This window comes from Nanorana parkeri, unplaced genomic scaffold (assembly GCF_000935625.1).
Source record: "Nanorana parkeri isolate BGI_ZX_2015 unplaced genomic scaffold, ASM93562v1 scaffold706, whole genome shotgun sequence".
Lineage (NCBI taxonomy): Eukaryota > Metazoa > Chordata > Amphibia > Anura > Dicroglossidae > Nanorana > Nanorana parkeri.
This window is the reverse complement of record NW_017306974.1, coordinates 732,692-750,255: the sequence shown is the minus strand read 5'-3', so window position 1 is coordinate 750,255 and position 17,564 is coordinate 732,692. Positions and strand designations below refer to the sequence as shown.

The following is a 17,564-nucleotide window of genomic DNA, read 5'->3' as shown; positions in this document are numbered from 1 at the left end:
GGACCCCACTGAGGCTGTGGGGGTGCCCAGGACCGGACCCCACTGGGCCCCCCCACAGCCTCAGGCCCCGATGCGCCGGCACCGCCTGCACCGGCGGTAGTTCCGCCACTGGCTGCAGTATAACACTACAGTCTGTAAGAATTCCTCTGTCCTTCAATGGACTCCAAGACAAGGATTTTTGGTGAGTATAAAAATCCTATTTTTACATATTTACTTTTTACAAGTTAACATGTATGAACAATGAGCTGAAACTACATAAATAATTATAGTTATTTACTGATTACATATATTTCCCTAATGTAATTGTATAAAACACTTCATAATGCTACCATATGAAAGAATAGGGAGACCTAGTTGAATTACCTATACATTAATGGGAATTTAATTTTAAGCATTGGGAATTATAGATTAGACAGAGATATAGATAGATGGTATCTGGATATACACATCTCACCGTGTACCTATTTTTTAAAACATTTTTAAAATGTCACAAAATTACATTTTATTCAACTGTATGCACTGCAGAGCACTGACAAATTGATAGTCCGAAGTCACATGTCTAAATTTAGCTAAGAGTTTAAAATAATAGTTATTTGTTGGGTGTTCCTTACCTTCCATGTTGCATCGCACTGATAGACAGCAGAAGCCATTAACTCTATTAAGGGTGTAGTGAGCATCCTCAAATGTCATTCCTCCTAGGTTCACCTTGTAGGCAGGATTTATAACATCAAAATCTACCTAAAGAGACCATATAACAAGCAAGGGTCAAGAAAGCACTGAAACCTGTTTAAGAGTATTAGGCAGGATTCCTCTATCAAAACAAAAACACACACAAAAAAAAACACACAAAAAAACCACATTGACGCCAGTTTAACAAATCTTAACACAGTTAGTATTCAGTGTTAAACCACTAAAAGTCCTATTGCTTATGTCAGCTGTATTTACTGTATGCATGTTATCAGTTTCTCTGGTATTCTGAACAGTACAGGGTGTATTCATAAAATGTTTGCAGAACTGTTCACTCTGAAAATGTCTTACTTTTAGATTTGCACCACATTAGGGCCACTAGATGGATCCTAGGAGTATACTCCTATTTGGGGTGAGGGGTATGGGTAGGACAACTGGGGCATTAAAAAAATAAATGAATGGTCGCTATGGGGCCCGGGGCATAGTGGGGCCCGGCCAGATGCCGTGCGGGCCGCCTGGGTCGCTATGGGATCTTCTGCTGCTGGCTTTCACTGGCGTCTGAAGATGAACGCGCCGCTGTTCAGATCATCTGTGCAGCGGCGCATTCGTCTCCACAGTCAGAGAGCCAGCAGCAGCAGGGGAGCAGGCTGGACCCGGTGTTCTATCAACGTCGCAAGCCTCTGACGTCACCGGCAGTGGAGGAGGAGGCGGGCCCGTGCTCGGCAGCAGGGGAGGTGGCGGACTCGGTGATGTAGAAGGAGGCGGGCCCGGCGACGGAGGAGGTAAGGAGTGTGACCAGCCCACCTGAGGGTGATAATGCAGAGCCCACCATAGAGAATCTATCAGGTGGGATCTCGAGTGGGCTCTGCAAGGGGTATAACTAGAAATCACGGGGCCCCATACAAAATTTTGCTATGGGGCCCTGTGATTTCTAGTTACGCCCCTGGAATGGAGTACATATACTGTAGATTATAAGACAATGGGTAAAAATCTATTTTGCCAGAAATTATGACTCTGATCCAAAAAAGGCTTGGATTTTGAGGGATAGATCTAGTAAAAGGACATTTAAGGGGAACAGATATAAAGGGCTAACATCAGGAAAAGAGATGGATCTATTAATTAGATACAATTAAACCAAAAGGTTTACATATTAAGTAGGGATGCACAGATACTTTTCGAGTACCAGTGCAGATACTTGGAATTTTCATGAGAACTACCAGGGTTGCAGAGGTTGCAGCTGGGACCTGGCTCTGGTGCTCCACCACTGTCCTGAAATCAATAGTCTGTATTGTTTTAGAAAAACTGTCACATGACAAACAAAAATGTATCAGTACTCGTACTTGTAAGTACTCCGCAAGTACCAGTACTCATACTCGCAAAACTGGTATCTGTTCATCACTTTATTTATATTTATAAAAACAAAATTGTACATTAAAACAGAGATGTACAAATCCCAGGAGCTCCGTGTGCTCCTTACAAATGACAGCTGCCTCCTAATTTTTGAATTTTTCTCTAGTCTAGTCTTGGAGCTCAAAGGTATCGGTACATGTACTCGTACTTGTACCGAGTACTGTACTTGGTATCTGTGCAACCCTAATATTAAGATAATGTCAGTATTTCACTACAGACAAAACAACTAAAAGTGGAGTTCAGGAGTTTTTCCATAAATAGAGGTGGGTTGCAGCATATTGACTTAGAATGAGTGCCACATTGTGCCTCAACACATCTAGGTAATGCACACATTTACCTGTGCTACCGCAAAACAGTTGGTGTGAATGGGCCCTTAGGGGTGGATTTGGAGAGAGGTCATAGAAACAAATGGATCTAGGTGTGAATGGGCCCTTAGGGGTGGATTTGGAGAGAGGTCATAGAAAAAAATGGATCTAGTTTGGATATAGTTTAGATATAGTAAACTTGATGAACTAAGAATTGGACAACAAACTTAAATAAACTGATATTCTATTAAAGATGTAAAACAGAGTGTTAAATAGAGGGCCAAAAATGTATCTAGTTTAGCTACAGTAAACTTAATATGTGGACATGTGTACATATATATTTGTGACAATGTATTTTTAGATGTGCAAACACTATTTTTATAATTGCATGTCTCTCACTGTATATGATGTAACATATTATTTTAAATTAGACATTCTGTGCCAATTCATTAACTTTTTAAATCTAGAATGTAATTAGAGTGATGTAATTAGGTATTAATTACATAATTAAGGGTCAGTGTTTACAACTTCCATTCACTTCTGAACTGCTTCCCTTCCCATCTATAGGAATGTAAAAGCAGCTGAAAGCAGGTCAAATGCAGCTTGGAAGGAGATCAAATACAGGTCAAAAGTAATTCACAATGATGTCAACTGCAGGTCAAATGTAGCACAGAAGGTGATCAAGTGCAGGTCAATTGTAGCTCAGGAGGTAAACTGCAGGTCAATTGTAGTTCAGAAGGAGGTCAACTGCAGGTCAAATGTAGCTCAGAAAGGTCAATTGCAGGTCAAATTCACCGATCAATGAATTTTAAATGATCTCAGAAGCATCTCAAACTGATGTCAAAAGCACACTGCATTTGACTATCAACACAAGCCCTAATAGTAGCTATAGAAAGTCCAGAAGTTGGTAATAGGTACATAAGGTGCAGCGTTAGAAGCTGTCTTTCAATAGACTTCTTTGCTTCCTACTGCCTTGCCTTTCCTCGCATGTTGAGCCGCTCCTGACAGCTAACAGATCTACCGAAATCTTTAAACTGAGAGATATCAAAAGATTATAGGGACCAGGGGTGTTTCCCGGTCAGTTGGGGGTTGCCACGGGGCATTGTGAAATTTCCACTGGGCTATCTTAGATCAACTGTAAAGCTTTTCATTCTGATCGGGTAAGTGAATACGTTGTTGGAGCTAGAGAAAGATGAAGTGTTTGGAGGGAAGCACAGCATTATGTTTTAGAGTTTTTAAATGACATATTCAGTGAGTGGAGACCGAGAGAGAACTTTAAAGGCAAATTTCACCTTTTCAAAAAGTAAAAAAATTTACACTTCTTCATAAAAGGAAAAATTTACATTTATTGTTTTATTGCATTGGAGTGCGTAATGCATTCCAACCACAATTAGTGGATTAAGGGTGCAATGTTCTGGCTCCTGCAGATTCTCTTTCTCATCCATGTCCGGACATCAATACAGACATTCGTAACATGGACGGGATAAAGAATGAGTCCCATCAACCACACTCTGCCGTGGTGGTTGATAGGACTTGTGGTTTCTCCATTTACAGATCCTGCCAATGGATCACACAGATCAAAATGAAAAACATACAGTCTGGCATATATTGGTAGCACAATTATTTGTGTAGCTTCAAAGAGACACATACATAGTAAAGAGAACTCACTGCCATAATCTGGTATCCAGGCATAAGGGACATTTCATCGGCTGCTGACCCTGGGGTCACGTGATGGATAAAGATTCCTGTTTTGTTACCTCCAATTATACTTATTTGTTTTAGTAGGTCATCTCCCTGAAATGCAATTATTGTAGCCCGACTTGTCATCTTGCGAGCATCACGTCTCCTCACAGGGCTGCAAGAAAAGTAATAGACCATAGTAACAGAGAGAGGTTGAAGAAAGAAGCAAAGTTCTTTTAGTTCAAGCAAAAGACAAATAAATAAAACATTCAAAACTTGCATATAGAGAACTCTAAACCTCCAGTTGATTCAAAGGAAGGCGAAAAAGAACATCCTGTAACACATGGTCCAATATTTCTCTACAGGGGAAAAAATCCTTCCTGATCTAACAGAATCAGATATTCCCTGGATCATTCATCATTACTTATAAATAATTCAAACCCATTATCTTCTGTGGTTTTTGATACAGTATGTCTGTGAAGGTCCTCATTCATCCAGGTCATGGTATATTTGTAAAAAATAAGTCAAGGCAACTGGACTTGCTGTATTTTTCTTGAAGGCATTTCACTGGACATCCGACCAGCTTTCTCAATTCAGAATAACTTGTACAAAAATTATCTGGGAATAAATATGGTGAATGTTGCTCCAATCCACATAATCTGTTAGTCGCAAACAGGTGTTCATTTCATTTGCATAATTGGAGCTAGGAGGTGTTATTAACCTGCCCAGAGAGAGGTGTTAAAACAGCATTGTATGTGGCAGACAATAGATGTCTCACCCAAAACAAACAAACAAAACAAAACAGCAGCTACACCAGCGTATGGCACAGCATAGAAGAGCCAACCCTCTGGTCAGGATTCAGCAAGGAAAAAGGTTACTCCTTTGAAGACAGTCAAGTACGCATCCTAGACAGGGAGGAGGACTGGTTTAAAAGGTGTGAAAGAGGCCATTTATGTAAAAATTGAGGAGCCAAGCTTGAATAGAGGTGGGGTGAGACATCTATTGTCTGCCACATACAATGCTGTTTTAACACCTCTCTCTGGGCAGGTTAATAACACCTCCTAGCTCTAATTATGAATTGAGAAAGATGGTTGGATGTCCAGTGAAACGTCTTCAAGAAAAATACAGCAAGTCCAGTTTCCTTGACTTATTTTTTACAGATATTTTTGAAACAGATACAGCTTTCTTCAAAGTTGGTCAGTAGAATTCCACCATTACAGACATTGTCAGACTTGAGTACCTCCTATGTGAGTGTCACTTTTCTCTGCAGTCCTGAGTCTGGCTCGGGGTTACCGCTCCTGGTATGGAAAATTAACCTCCGAGCCAGACTCGGGAATACCGCCAGGGAGGTTAAAAGTTAGCACTTGTGCCATCAGCCTTTAACTGCTGGTGATCATTGAAAATATCGTAGTGATCACTGGAGCTCACAGAAATTTTTTGTGGCAAGGTAATTCTATTTAATTTAACACATAAATCTCTGGAGAGAGTATATTTCCATACAGGAGGTACTGCACATACTGTATATGTTCAGTAATGTTGAGTACCACCTAGACTTTAGCTGGAATTTCAGTCCTACTGACTTGGCCAAAATTCATGTGTGGCCCCATTGGCGCCCTTTTTTTGACAAAAGTTGATTATTAAATCAATGTTTGTTGTTGAAGCCAGTCCGAAAACTGACAACCAAAGAATGAGCGCAACCATTCAGTTGCAGTCACTGTTTGACAGCCAGCGCCTGTTGCTGTCAGAATACAATAACCAAAGCGACAGATTCATCTATCCACATTGTTTAGCATGAATGGAAGAATCTGTTAGAATTTTTTTGTTCAGCCGTAATCTAATAGCATATTGTCAGCTTTAGGTGGATGCTATACATTCTACACTTTGTGTAGACAACTATAAAGATCATTGGTATGCTGCTGGTTCTACTATAAAGATAATTGGTATGCTGCTGGTTCTACTAAGTGGTGCTGACCTGGGAACTATGCAGGCTCCATCAGATGAGAGTACAAACAGTCATCTCAAGGAACCCCTAGCAACCTCTAGACGAAGCCTAGGGTTCCACAGAACCCTAGTTGAGAATGGCTTGTATACAGACTAAAGTTTTTTGTTTTTTTTTGTCATTTGTGTCTGATTCAGTAGGAATACCTTCTGTCCTGCCCTGTCCTTCCTGCTCTGACACAAATAATTCTAAAGAGAATTCAATTACATCTTAGACTGCTGTCACCAAAACAAGTGTCTCCATAGATATGGTGACAACTCAAAATTTTTGATTTTCTCTCAATTTCAGTCTCAGTGACAATGGTCACCAGGATGAATAGGGGGTCATTTTCCATAGTCGAGAAACAGGAATTAAAACGGACAGAGGTTCTATATAAGTACTATACATTCACTGAACATGGCTTTCATATCTGTCAGCTCTAGAACAGACAAAATAATACCTGCACCTTTTTTCTGGATGCAGCGCACCACAATACACTGTAGTGCATTATCATGGATTTCGTTTAGCTTAAATGCACGTGTGTTCTGGAGGTTTGAACAGCTCCAGGCACCAGCACATAACATAAGCAATGGCTTGACACCAGCTTATGGATTTCTTTTGACCTGCTTACCTTGAGAAACAACTGAGCTCACTCGTTCTGTCACTAATTTCCATGTGTGAAAACATCTGCAGACCTGGAATACAAGTAATAACAGCCACTGTAGGAATGCATCATATATATTAGGTGTAGTTGATTGATTAACTACAAGTTAAGAGGGTAAACAGTGTGAAACCTGGTGCACATGTATACAGTATATAGACCCAATCAATTGAATACATCCACCCAGCCCTGGCATCAGGGAATGCTCAATGAGTGTCTCTTTGTGATGTACTTATTCCCCATTTTCAAACCATCTGAAATATTTTACAGTTTTATATTCCCTTTCTTTAGAAAGCAGCCAATAGGAAAATTTGTCCCCAGCCAGCTGGCTGTAGAGGAGGACCCATTCCTTCTGTGTGGAAGCAGTGGTGTCTCTGTAGAGGTATGACACACCCCCTGCTAGAGCTCGCCAATTAGCAGGGAGCATGAAATTCAATTACTGGAGACCTCTGCAAAGAGACCACTGCTTCCACACAGAGAGCAAGGCTGCAGCTGATTTTCTAAATAAAACCTACTGTAAGATTCTTCACATCTTTGTTTTAATGCACTGAGAGTTTAATTGGGCTTTAAAATGACTTTTTCATTACTTGGAAAAAAAATTTAACAAAATGCTCTTGTAAAAGACTTAAAACTTGCTTGACAGGTTAGTATAAAAGTACAAGCAGCATTTTGCATATTTTTTTCCAGGCTTGACAGATTTGTTCACACCACTATGCAAGTTACAATGGTAAGACACGACAATGCAGTATAAATTATACACATACTGCAGTGCATTGCCATTCTATAATTGCACCCCAATGCACATATACACTGAGTGGCCAGATTATTATGACCAACTGACGTTTGTAGGCAAATTAGCTATAATTTTGCGCTGAAGTTGCTAGAGGGACAGACCATTATAAATAGGGAAGCAGGTTGTTTACCACAACAGTAGAAGTGATTTTTTCTGAAGATATGGGAACTTGATCAGCAACGATACTTTGGTATGTTGTGCTATTCAGACGTTGTTCCACACGAATTAAAGGGCCCAAATCATGCCAGGAAAATCATTTGAGAGGATCCCTGATTAAGATCTGCAGTAATTTGATGCACTGTTGCAACAGTGCATCAAATTACTGCAGATCTTAATCAGGGATCCTCTCAAATGATCTCTGAACGCACTGTTCGCCATACACTGCATCGTATGGGATATGGAAGCCGAAGGCCTGTTCGAACACCTTTGCTGTCTGCAGTTAACAAGATAACACGTCTCCAATTCGCACAGGAACACAAGGATTGGACAGTCGAGCATTGGAAAAAAGTCATGTGGTCCGATGAATCACGTTTCCAGTTGCATCATGCAGATGGCAGAGTGAGAATTTGGCAGAAACAGCATGAAAGCATGCACCCCACATGCAGTGTTATGGTTCAAGTGTTATGGTTATGGAGTACAACCCTTCAAGCTGGTGGGGCAGTGTTATGGTTTGGGGCATGTTTTCCTGGAATGCTTTGAGCCTTTGATTCGTGTGGAACAACGTCTGAATAGCACAACATACCAAAGTATCGTTGCTGACAAGTTCATCCTATCATGTTCATGGCGTATCCCAATGGAGATTGCTTCTTCCAACAAGACAATGCGCCATGCCACGGTGCTCGTATTGTGCAGGAGTGGTTTCAAGAACATGAGGGAGACTTTACTTTGCTTAGGTGGCCCCCACAATCACCAGATCTCAATCCAATTGAGCATTTGTGGGACGAAGTTGAAAGAGCCATCAGGCAGCTGCTTCCACAACCATCAAATCTCACCGAACTGGACAGTGCTATTCATCAGGCATGGTGTCAGATTCCTCACATCACCTTTCAACATCTCGTGGAGTCAATGCCAAGAAGAATCGCTGCAGTATTGAAGGCAAAAGGTGGCATGCAAATGCAGCCTGCTTAGGATGGCCCACTTTTCCAGACTGACACCCACACATGAAAACATTTTAATATTTGTGCATTAGGGCTGAGGGCTTTTGAAAAGAAATCAAAGGCAGGGTGCTTGTATGTTTTCAGAAAGCTATGTATAGCACCCTGCCAACCATTCTCACCAGCCATGATGATCTGCTTTCATTAATGCAGTAATTATGCCCCTACCTATGGATCTTTTATTTTAAAATGTGATTTTCTTTAAGCTAACATCTGTAAATACTAACATTTTAGAATTTTTAAAACCACAACAAATTGTAGTGTTACACACCTTTGCAAGCATTGTGCCATATTCAGCAACCCAGATTTAATTTAACCTAAAGCCTGTTAAGTAATGTTCTAATTGTTTTCTGTTGGTTACTGTGTTACTGAAAAAAACTTCAGGTTCAGACTCCGGGCTTATTCTGTACTGTGCACAACGCGCATTACATGTATTGGATTGGTGTGGTTCCATTGTGCTAATGTGTATACATTTTTAATGCATCTCATGGACCAGGCTGGTGTGAATGGATCCTTATAAGATAAATTCAGGCATGCTAGCTATTGCTCATCGGTTCTTCTCTACTGCTTGCTACTAACAGAAAGGTAGGCACTTTCTTTTGAAAGAACAGAAGTGGAAGTTATTTTTTGAGCTCATCTCACACCACTACCTTTCTTCCATCATATAACTATGACATTGCTTAAAAATATATGATATCACATAAAATATTATGCTACTGATGTTGTTTAAGCACTATATCATTGTGTATTTTTTTACCTTTCTTATACTCTGCTTCATATTCAAAGTCTGTTTCTGCTCTCTCATCTTGGAGAATAGCAGGAAGTTCCTGAGAACAACTACTGTGTGAAAATAATGAGTTAAATATGCAAAGTCAGAAAAGCAACATAAACAGGACATTTATCAGGCAAATTAGTGACACAATTAAATGCAAAGTATATGCATACAAGGCATTCTGTGAATGGCCAAGGCAAGAGGCGGTGGATAAAGACATTTGCATGTATGAGAGCAGCAGCTATCATACCATCAGCACACAGAAGTATTTAATGCACATAAATATTTAATTGCACATAAATATTTCTAAAAATGTCTGTACCTGGAGTTCTACTTTAAGAATTTTATATACACATACTTAATATATATTATATAAATGTCTTGATACTTTGATAAACCTTCACCACCAACCCTTTTCCCCTTCACCTCTATTCCCTTTCCTTTCACTAAATTCTATTGTAGCACCCTGTAAACATTAATTAATTAGTTAATTTAGTTGTTGTCAGATTGTAATCAGTCTGACACTGATCTATAGTCTGTGCTCATTTGGTTTCCCCTAACCAATTTGTTATCATTTGCATCTGCCAGCTGCTAGGTGTAGCCTTGCCACAGAGCAGAGCAACCAATAAGGGATTGTTATTATATATATATCTCCCTGGCCAATCACTTGGAGGTTCATGTCCAGTTGTTGTGCATGCTGGGAGAGAACATAAATATTCGGGGCAGACCATGTGAGCCGGTTTTTTTCCCCAAGGCTCCAGCCTGCGGAGAGTTTATGTCAACCGACTGGTCTGGCTAGGCCTGTGCCTGAAGCCCAGGGACTAGCCATGTGCTTACACTAAGGCCTGAGTCTGGGGGCCCACTGACTGGATGAAGATGACTGGTGACTTCTGATTCAAGTACTGCTCAGCCAGGTGCTCTGAACAAATATTGCCCATTTGGCTTAAAGATCCAAGTCTGTGATGTCAGCAGATGCGGTATTCTATCATTTAAAGGAGTCTATAAGAGCCTGGATGTTCCTGACCCTAAAGCTCTCTCCCTGAAGTTCTACAATAAAGTTCCTTCAGCATCATATCTACAGTCTGGATCTCAGCTTAATCGATCGCCACAGAAGGGTGGTAAGTGCTATTCTGGCAGCCAGGTTGCTAAAATCCCTAGACAGGCTATGGAAGACCCGTTTATCCAGCTAGTCCTTCAGGGGTGAGTGCTACATGATATTTGGCATTTCTTTGTCTGACGTCTCAAAATATATTAACTTATGTTGGAATTCGGTCACTTCTTAATAAAAAAAATGTGTATTTGTGTATATTATTATTTTTTTTTCATATGAACGTTTGTACAAAAATCTACCAGCTAAGACCAGCTTAAGCAGAGATAGCCATTTCTGAATAAAGTTAAATGTTTGTAGTAAATATGTTCCATAATCTCTCTCACTGCTTCTGTTTAGCATTGCCTTGCTGTGAACCAAATTGATAAATAGTTGAAGAATGTCACCAGCACATCAAAACGATAGTTACAGCAATTAAGTGTTCATTTATTGAAGAATGCTGTCCCTCATTTGCAAGAGCTTTCGGGGCCACGCAGGGTCCCATCCTCAGGCTCAGAGATGACTGGCCCCGAAAAGCACTTGCAAATGAGGGACAGCATTGTTCAATAAATTAATTGCTGTAACTATAATTTTGGTGTCCTGGTGATGTTATTTAACTATCTGCATGTGGTGGCAGTCATTTCGAGCACCACCCCCTGGTATATCCACATGGGAATCCCGGTAATTGTGTGCAGCAAAGATCCTTTTTCTTGCAAAATTGATAAATGTCCCCTAAACTGTTCATGGGCTACCCATAGCTCTAACAATCATATAATCATAAACAAGAATAACAAATACTGTAGGTGCTATGTGTAGTGGGCAGATCTGAATCAGGAAACAAGATTTTCCAGCAAATACTTTTCTGCGCTTCATGTGTCATGACGATGCAGTGGTGGGAGTTGTAACAGACACAAAGTGGATCCCACTGACCCTAGTTTACTAAAGAAATAAAACATGTTCATTTTGCAAGGGGATTTTCCCTTGTTTTAGTGAAAGTGGGGAAGTTGTGCTGCCTTCAATCATCCAATCATGTTCAAGCAAAATTCCTGTTTTCTTAAACATTTCCTTGCACATGATTTGGTATTCTTTGCAAAGTGAATCCTACAGACAGTTATATTTCTGGCACCTCGGGGATAAAGAGCTGCAGCTGTAACAGTAAAGCGCTCCAGTTGTACATTTGCCCCTTCCTCTGCCCTCTGAATTCTTTGCACAGAATGGACAAGGGGAGAGAAAGGGGCAGGTATACAACTGGTGCACTTTATTGTTACAGCCACAGTTTTTGAATGCGGCAGCACCAGAAGTAAAGCATACTTACTGACTGACTTACTAACTACTAATACTACTATGATCAGTGTCTTAATAGTAAAATATCTACACCCTGGGCCATTAATTTAACTCCCCCCAGTGTAATTTAACTCCCCCCAGTGCAGCCCCCCTCCCCTGAATTAAAGGAGAACTATGGGCTTTTCCCCATAGTTCTCCTTAGGGTAATGGGAGGACACAAACTAGCATCCTCCCGTCACCCTAGGCTCAGTACACAGCGAGCAACTGAGACGTCGCGGTATACTGAGACGCCGCAGCTGAAGCGGATCCCGACAATTGTGCCGGGATCCGGCCAGCTGCGTGACTGACAGCTGGCTCTGCCTATCTAGAGGCAGAGCCAGCTATACCCGCGCCCTCCCCCGTCTGTTCCGCCAGTCAGCGCTGGCAGATCGGAGCGGGGAGGGGGGAATCCAGCCCCTCCCCTGTCACGGCAGAGAACCGTGACAGGATCGAGAGGTGAGCGAACGCCGGTATGTGTTCGCTCACCTCCCGATCTACTGAGCCGACCTGTGACAGTCTCATTGTCACAGGTCGGCTAGAACTATGAGATGAGTGAAAAGCCCTCACCTCATAGTTCTCCTTTAAGGGCAGGGACTGCCTGCCTCTGATGCCTAATAGAACTGTTGGTGCAATAGGGAGGCAGGGCAGCAGTAAGGAGCACGTCTGCTGGTAAAAACTATTTACTCGGACACTAAAACAACAGTTTTAGCAGCTGGGTGACAACTCTCTGCCAGAGTGAACTCCTGTGGGCCCAGAGACCTGGTAATCATTTTGATTAACTGGAGACTGCTGCTATAATCAAGTGAGTTCCTAGATATGTTAATATATGTTCTTACAATATATGGGTTGATTCCCAGAAGGTCCATGAGATGGAGATCTGTACCAATGGTCATATAGTGAAGAAGTTCCAGTTTTGGGCTACTGACTCCTGTGGCATGGCTTGTGGTTTTGCTGCTGGTTCAACAGGGGCGGCTGCAGGTATTTCCGAGTTGGTACTTGTAGCTGGTGAATATGGTGCTGGGTAAACTTGGTGCTGATTCTAGTGGACGCATGAGTTTTGGAAGTCATAAATGTTTGTGGCATTAAACAGACCTGTTACTGATACTTGGTGTTCCATTGTAAGCTTATGCTTATGTGGATGTGTGTTTACAAAGGTTCTGTTATCACGGCTCTGGTCTCTCTCCTATAGTCTGATGCTCTCAAGCCTTCTGCCACTTTCTATAAACAGCCTCCACACATATACTTGCCTTGCACAAATTTATAGTTACCTGTTTTCTGATGCACACATTCAAGTTTTGTTCTACTTTATTCTGGTAAATATGTCTCTTTTTAAACAATGCCAATATTTACACACAAAACTGTGCCTCTAAACAAAATTGATACTGGCCTTGCTGGGGCTAGGAGCCACAAGTGAGACAACAGATTTAGCGCACGGTTAGCAGAAAGAGAACACAAATAAGATGCATGTATAAAACAGAACTAGCACTTGGTACTTGTGTAGAGTACGGTGTTGATCAAGAAGTATCCTATTTAAACTAGATTACTTTTAGATTACTACTTACCTCTTAGAAAGGCCATGTAGATAATCATCATGGAAAGAGTAGCAAGACATACTTTCACCAAGATCACTGCTGGCTTGACAGCTTAATTCCTGCCAGGACTAAAATAATCACAGGATGACTGTAGAGTTCTTATATCCCAAATAAAGTTCTTACATTGTGTTTAATTTAATAATCTAAGGGTTTTAGCACAGCACACAAATTAGGTAGCCTGTTTTGTTAGAGTGGACTTGGTATATTTTAGGAAACCTCAAGATAAGGTGCCTAAGCAGTACCTGGAAAATTTACCTTTTGTCTTGAATTCCTCCTGAAAAAAAGCAGTGCACTTCCTGGTATGCGAGTGTGCCTAGACAGTCCTGTTCTGTAGCCTCATCTGTATATATGCAGCAGGGGCGTCCCGAGGCCGGGTGACTGTCACATCTGGAGACTGTCATCCAGTTTCCAGATGTGAAGTACCAACCCTTCCTGCTAATCTCCTCCTCCTTTGTTGTTTTGTGGTTGGTTTAAAAATAAATGCTACCTCTCCATACAAATTGGTAAAGTGTATTGTTAGTCATTCCTGCTTGCATATACTGTGCATTAAGAAAGTATTCAGACCCCCTTCACTTTTTTCAATTTTGTTAAGCTGCAGCCTGACACTACAGTTGCTTAAATTCTTTTTTGTTCCCCTCATTAATGTACACTCAGTACCCCATAATGACAAAGTGAAAACAGAATTTTAGAAATTCTGTGAATGTATTAAAAAGAAAAAACAGAAATATCACATGTACTTAAGTATTCAGACCCTTTACTCAGTACTTTGTTAAAGCACCTTTGGCAGCAATTTAGGCCTTGAGTCTTTTTGGGTATGATGTGACTGGATTGGGGGATTTTCTGCAATTCTTCGTTGCAAATCCTTTTTTGCAAATTCAAGCTCAGTCAGGTTGGATGGGGATGGCCATTTTCAGGTCTGTCCAGAGATGTTCAATAGGGTTCAAGTCAGGTTCTGGCTGGGCCACTCTAGAACATTCACAGAGTTGTCCCTAAGCCACTACTGTGTTGTCTTGGCTGCGTGCTTAGGATCATTGTCATGTTGGAAGGTGAACCTTCGGCCCAGTCTCAGGTCCTGAGCACTGTGGAACAGGTTTTCATTGACAATAGCTCGGTACTTTGCTCCATTCAGCTTTACATCAAACCCTGACCAGTCTCCCAGTCCCTGCTGCTGAAAAATACCCCCACGGCATGAGGTTGCCACCACCATGCTTGACTGTTTGGAGGAAACCAGGCACCGCTCAACACCTGCCCAACATAATGTTTAGAAGTGAGGCCAAACCATTCAATCTTTTTCCTCACTGTCTGAGAGTCCTTCAGATGTTTAGCAAACTTCAAGTGGACTTTCATGTGTTTTGCAAAGGTTTCCGTCTAGCCACTCTGCCATAAAGGCCAGACCGGTGGAGGGCTGCAGGGATGGTTGTCCTACTGGAACTTTGTCTCATCTCCACACAGGATATCTGGAGCTCAGTCAGAGTGAACATCGGGTTCTTGGTCACCTCACATACTAAGGCCCTTCTCCCCCGATTGCTCAGTTTTGCTGGGCAACCAGCTCTTGGAAGAGTCCTGGTTGTGCCAAACTTCTTCCATTTGAGAAATTATGGAGGCCACTGTACTCCTGGGAACCTTCAGTGCAGCACAAATGTTTTTTGTAGCCTTCCCCAGATCTGTGCCTTGCAATAATCCTGTCCCTGAGTTCTGCAGGCAGTTCCTTTTTTGACCTCATTGCTTTTGCTGTGATACAGTATCCATTGTCAGCTGTGAGACCTTCTATAGAGAAGTGTGTGCCAGTGGCGTCACAAGGGTGGGTGCGTCCCGTACCCGGGTGACACTAAAATGACTGACACCCATTTTAGTGTCACCCCCTATAAAAAGTCGGGCACTCAGTCATGGACAGAGAGCCCAACAGTGTCAGGAGAGAGGAGGGGACCCGGTGGCATACCTCATCCCGCCGGGTGAACGTCCCCTCCTCTGTCTGCCAGCATCCATCACCAAGATGGCCACTGGCAGGCGTCAATTAGATGACCATGCGTGCGCGATGACATCACTGCGGGGTGTCACCCGGTCTCCGCTCCGGGTGACATCCGACCTCGGGGCACCCCTGGTGTGTGCCTTTTCAAATCATGTCCAATCAATTTAATTTACCACAGGCGGACTCCAAGGTGTAGAAACATTTCAGCAACCATCAAGAGAAATGGGAGGCACATAAGCTAAACTTCAAGCGTTGTTGCAAAGGGGCTGAATACTTATGCCAAGGTGATATTTCAGTTTGTCTTTTTCATTAATTTGCAAACATTTCTAAAATTCTGTTTTCACTTTGTCATTATAGGGTGCTGAGTATAGATTAATGAGAAAAAAAAGAAAGAATTTAAAAAAATGAATCGGGCTGCAACATAACAAAATTAAAAAAAAGTAAAGGGGGTCTAAATACTTTCTGAATGCACTGTATATTCCAGAATGTGGGATCACATTATATATTTGAAAGATTAATAAAAGTATGACATTATACACCCCTATCACAGAAAAGATTGTATCGTGACATAATACATGTAATGATAGAAAAAAGTTATTGCTATATTGAATACTATTTTCCATTCTTTTATTCATATTTTTCTCCACATTTATATGTATACTGAGTTGACCAGCAAAAGTAACAGAGGTTATAACAAAGAGTAACACTGCCCCGAGTGCTTGAGAATTTGCAGCATTTTTTTGCTGTTAAAGGATAACTTCACACCTAGGCGTATCGAATATGCGTGTTTGTCGCGTGTTTCGTGCCACGCGTTTGCGAGGGCTACCTGGCCAATGAATACACGCTGCAAATATGCCCCAAAGAAGCTCCTTAACTTCTTTGGGCGTAGGGCGTTTTTGCAGCGTGTTCTAACGCGCGGTAAAACGCCCAGGTGGGAACCATGCCCATAGGCAATCATTGGTTTTCACATGTTGAGCGTAGGAACGCGCTGTATTCAGCATTGTGTGTTGCAGCAACGTATCCACATGTGCAAAGCAACTGGCCTACTGTAAAGTGGTGTTATACCATTTGTAAGTGTTGCAATAATTCACTGTTCATATATGGTACATTGTGGTACACTATAAAAAGTGTTGGTTTTTTTTTGTCTATTGGCCTCGGTGAAGTTGTCCTCTAATGTTCCCCAATCAGTGTAACCCATATAGTAACATATTTACCTTTTACACCTGCTCAGGAGATCTTCATTGTGCAACCCTGCCTCAGCTCATTGAACTCCAGATGAATATGGGCCCAGCCCTGCCTTAGCATGATAGAACTCCAGTCCAGGCCCTGTGCCTACTCCACATACACACTTATATATTCCTATGGCTCATCTGTAGTCAAGGTGGAAACAGCCATACAGAGGAAAATGAGCCAAGCCATAGGAATGAGGTCATACTCAGTAGGTGCCGGGACTAGCCAAGGCTTTTTGTGCAAAGGTTGTGCAGTGCCAGGCAGGATCTTTGGAGCAGTAATAACAGTAAATATGTAAGTTACGCTGAGGGAGAAAGCTTTAAATGACAACTTGACTAGAAGTGTGTAGAAATGAAGACTGTTGTAAGTAGGGTTGCCACCTTTTCTTCAAGCAAAATCCGAACACTAGTTCCACACCGCAATTTTTTGGGGAGAATATTCAGGAAAGAGAGAGGAGAGACAGCCAGGAGAAAGAGGGAGGAGAGACGGCCAGGAGAAAGAGGTGGGAGGGACAGACAGGAGAAAAAGGGCAGAGAGACAGCCAGTCGAGAGAGACAGTGACGGGAAAGAGCGAGGAGAGACAGCCAGGAGAGTGTGCCCTTCAAGATTTATCTGCACCCTGTGTTTCAGACACCTCCTTGCTCCCCAAGTTCCAGTGTCCCTCCATGTCCTGTGCCTTCTCTATGCACTCAAGTTGGAACACCAGGTCCCCGTGGTTGCCCCTGTCATCATGAAATCTTGTCTCCGGCTTTCAGCTGGCCAGAAAACCGGACACAGCACATACAGAACTCAAATGCAAGTCAGGGTGAATTGCGGACAGGTGGCAACCCTAGTTGCAAGGTGCAATAAGCTTGACCTCTGCATATGCTGCCTAACTATACTGTTTAGCAAAACTGCCAAAATTGCAAGGTGCGCATATTTTA

General features: G+C 42.0%; 1 protein-coding gene across 1 annotated transcript in view; it reads right to left on the bottom strand.

Moving 5' to 3' along the window:
• The window catches only part of CARD14 (caspase recruitment domain family member 14), a 90,778-nt gene that overhangs the window by 24,325 nt on the left and 48,889 nt on the right, over nucleotides 1-17,564 (bottom strand). Inside the window, exons 11-16 of the mRNA XM_018563874.1 lie at nucleotides 13,413-13,510; nucleotides 9,426-9,505; nucleotides 6,710-6,755; nucleotides 5,305-5,322; nucleotides 4,071-4,257; nucleotides 612-738 (exon numbers count right to left, since the gene is read on the bottom strand). Coding sequence (XP_018419376.1) covers nucleotides 612-738; nucleotides 4,071-4,257; nucleotides 5,305-5,322; nucleotides 6,710-6,755; nucleotides 9,426-9,505; nucleotides 13,413-13,510 — 556 coding nt within the window. The remainder of the gene's footprint in view (nucleotides 1-611; nucleotides 739-4,070; nucleotides 4,258-5,304; nucleotides 5,323-6,709; nucleotides 6,756-9,425; nucleotides 9,506-13,412; nucleotides 13,511-17,564) is intronic.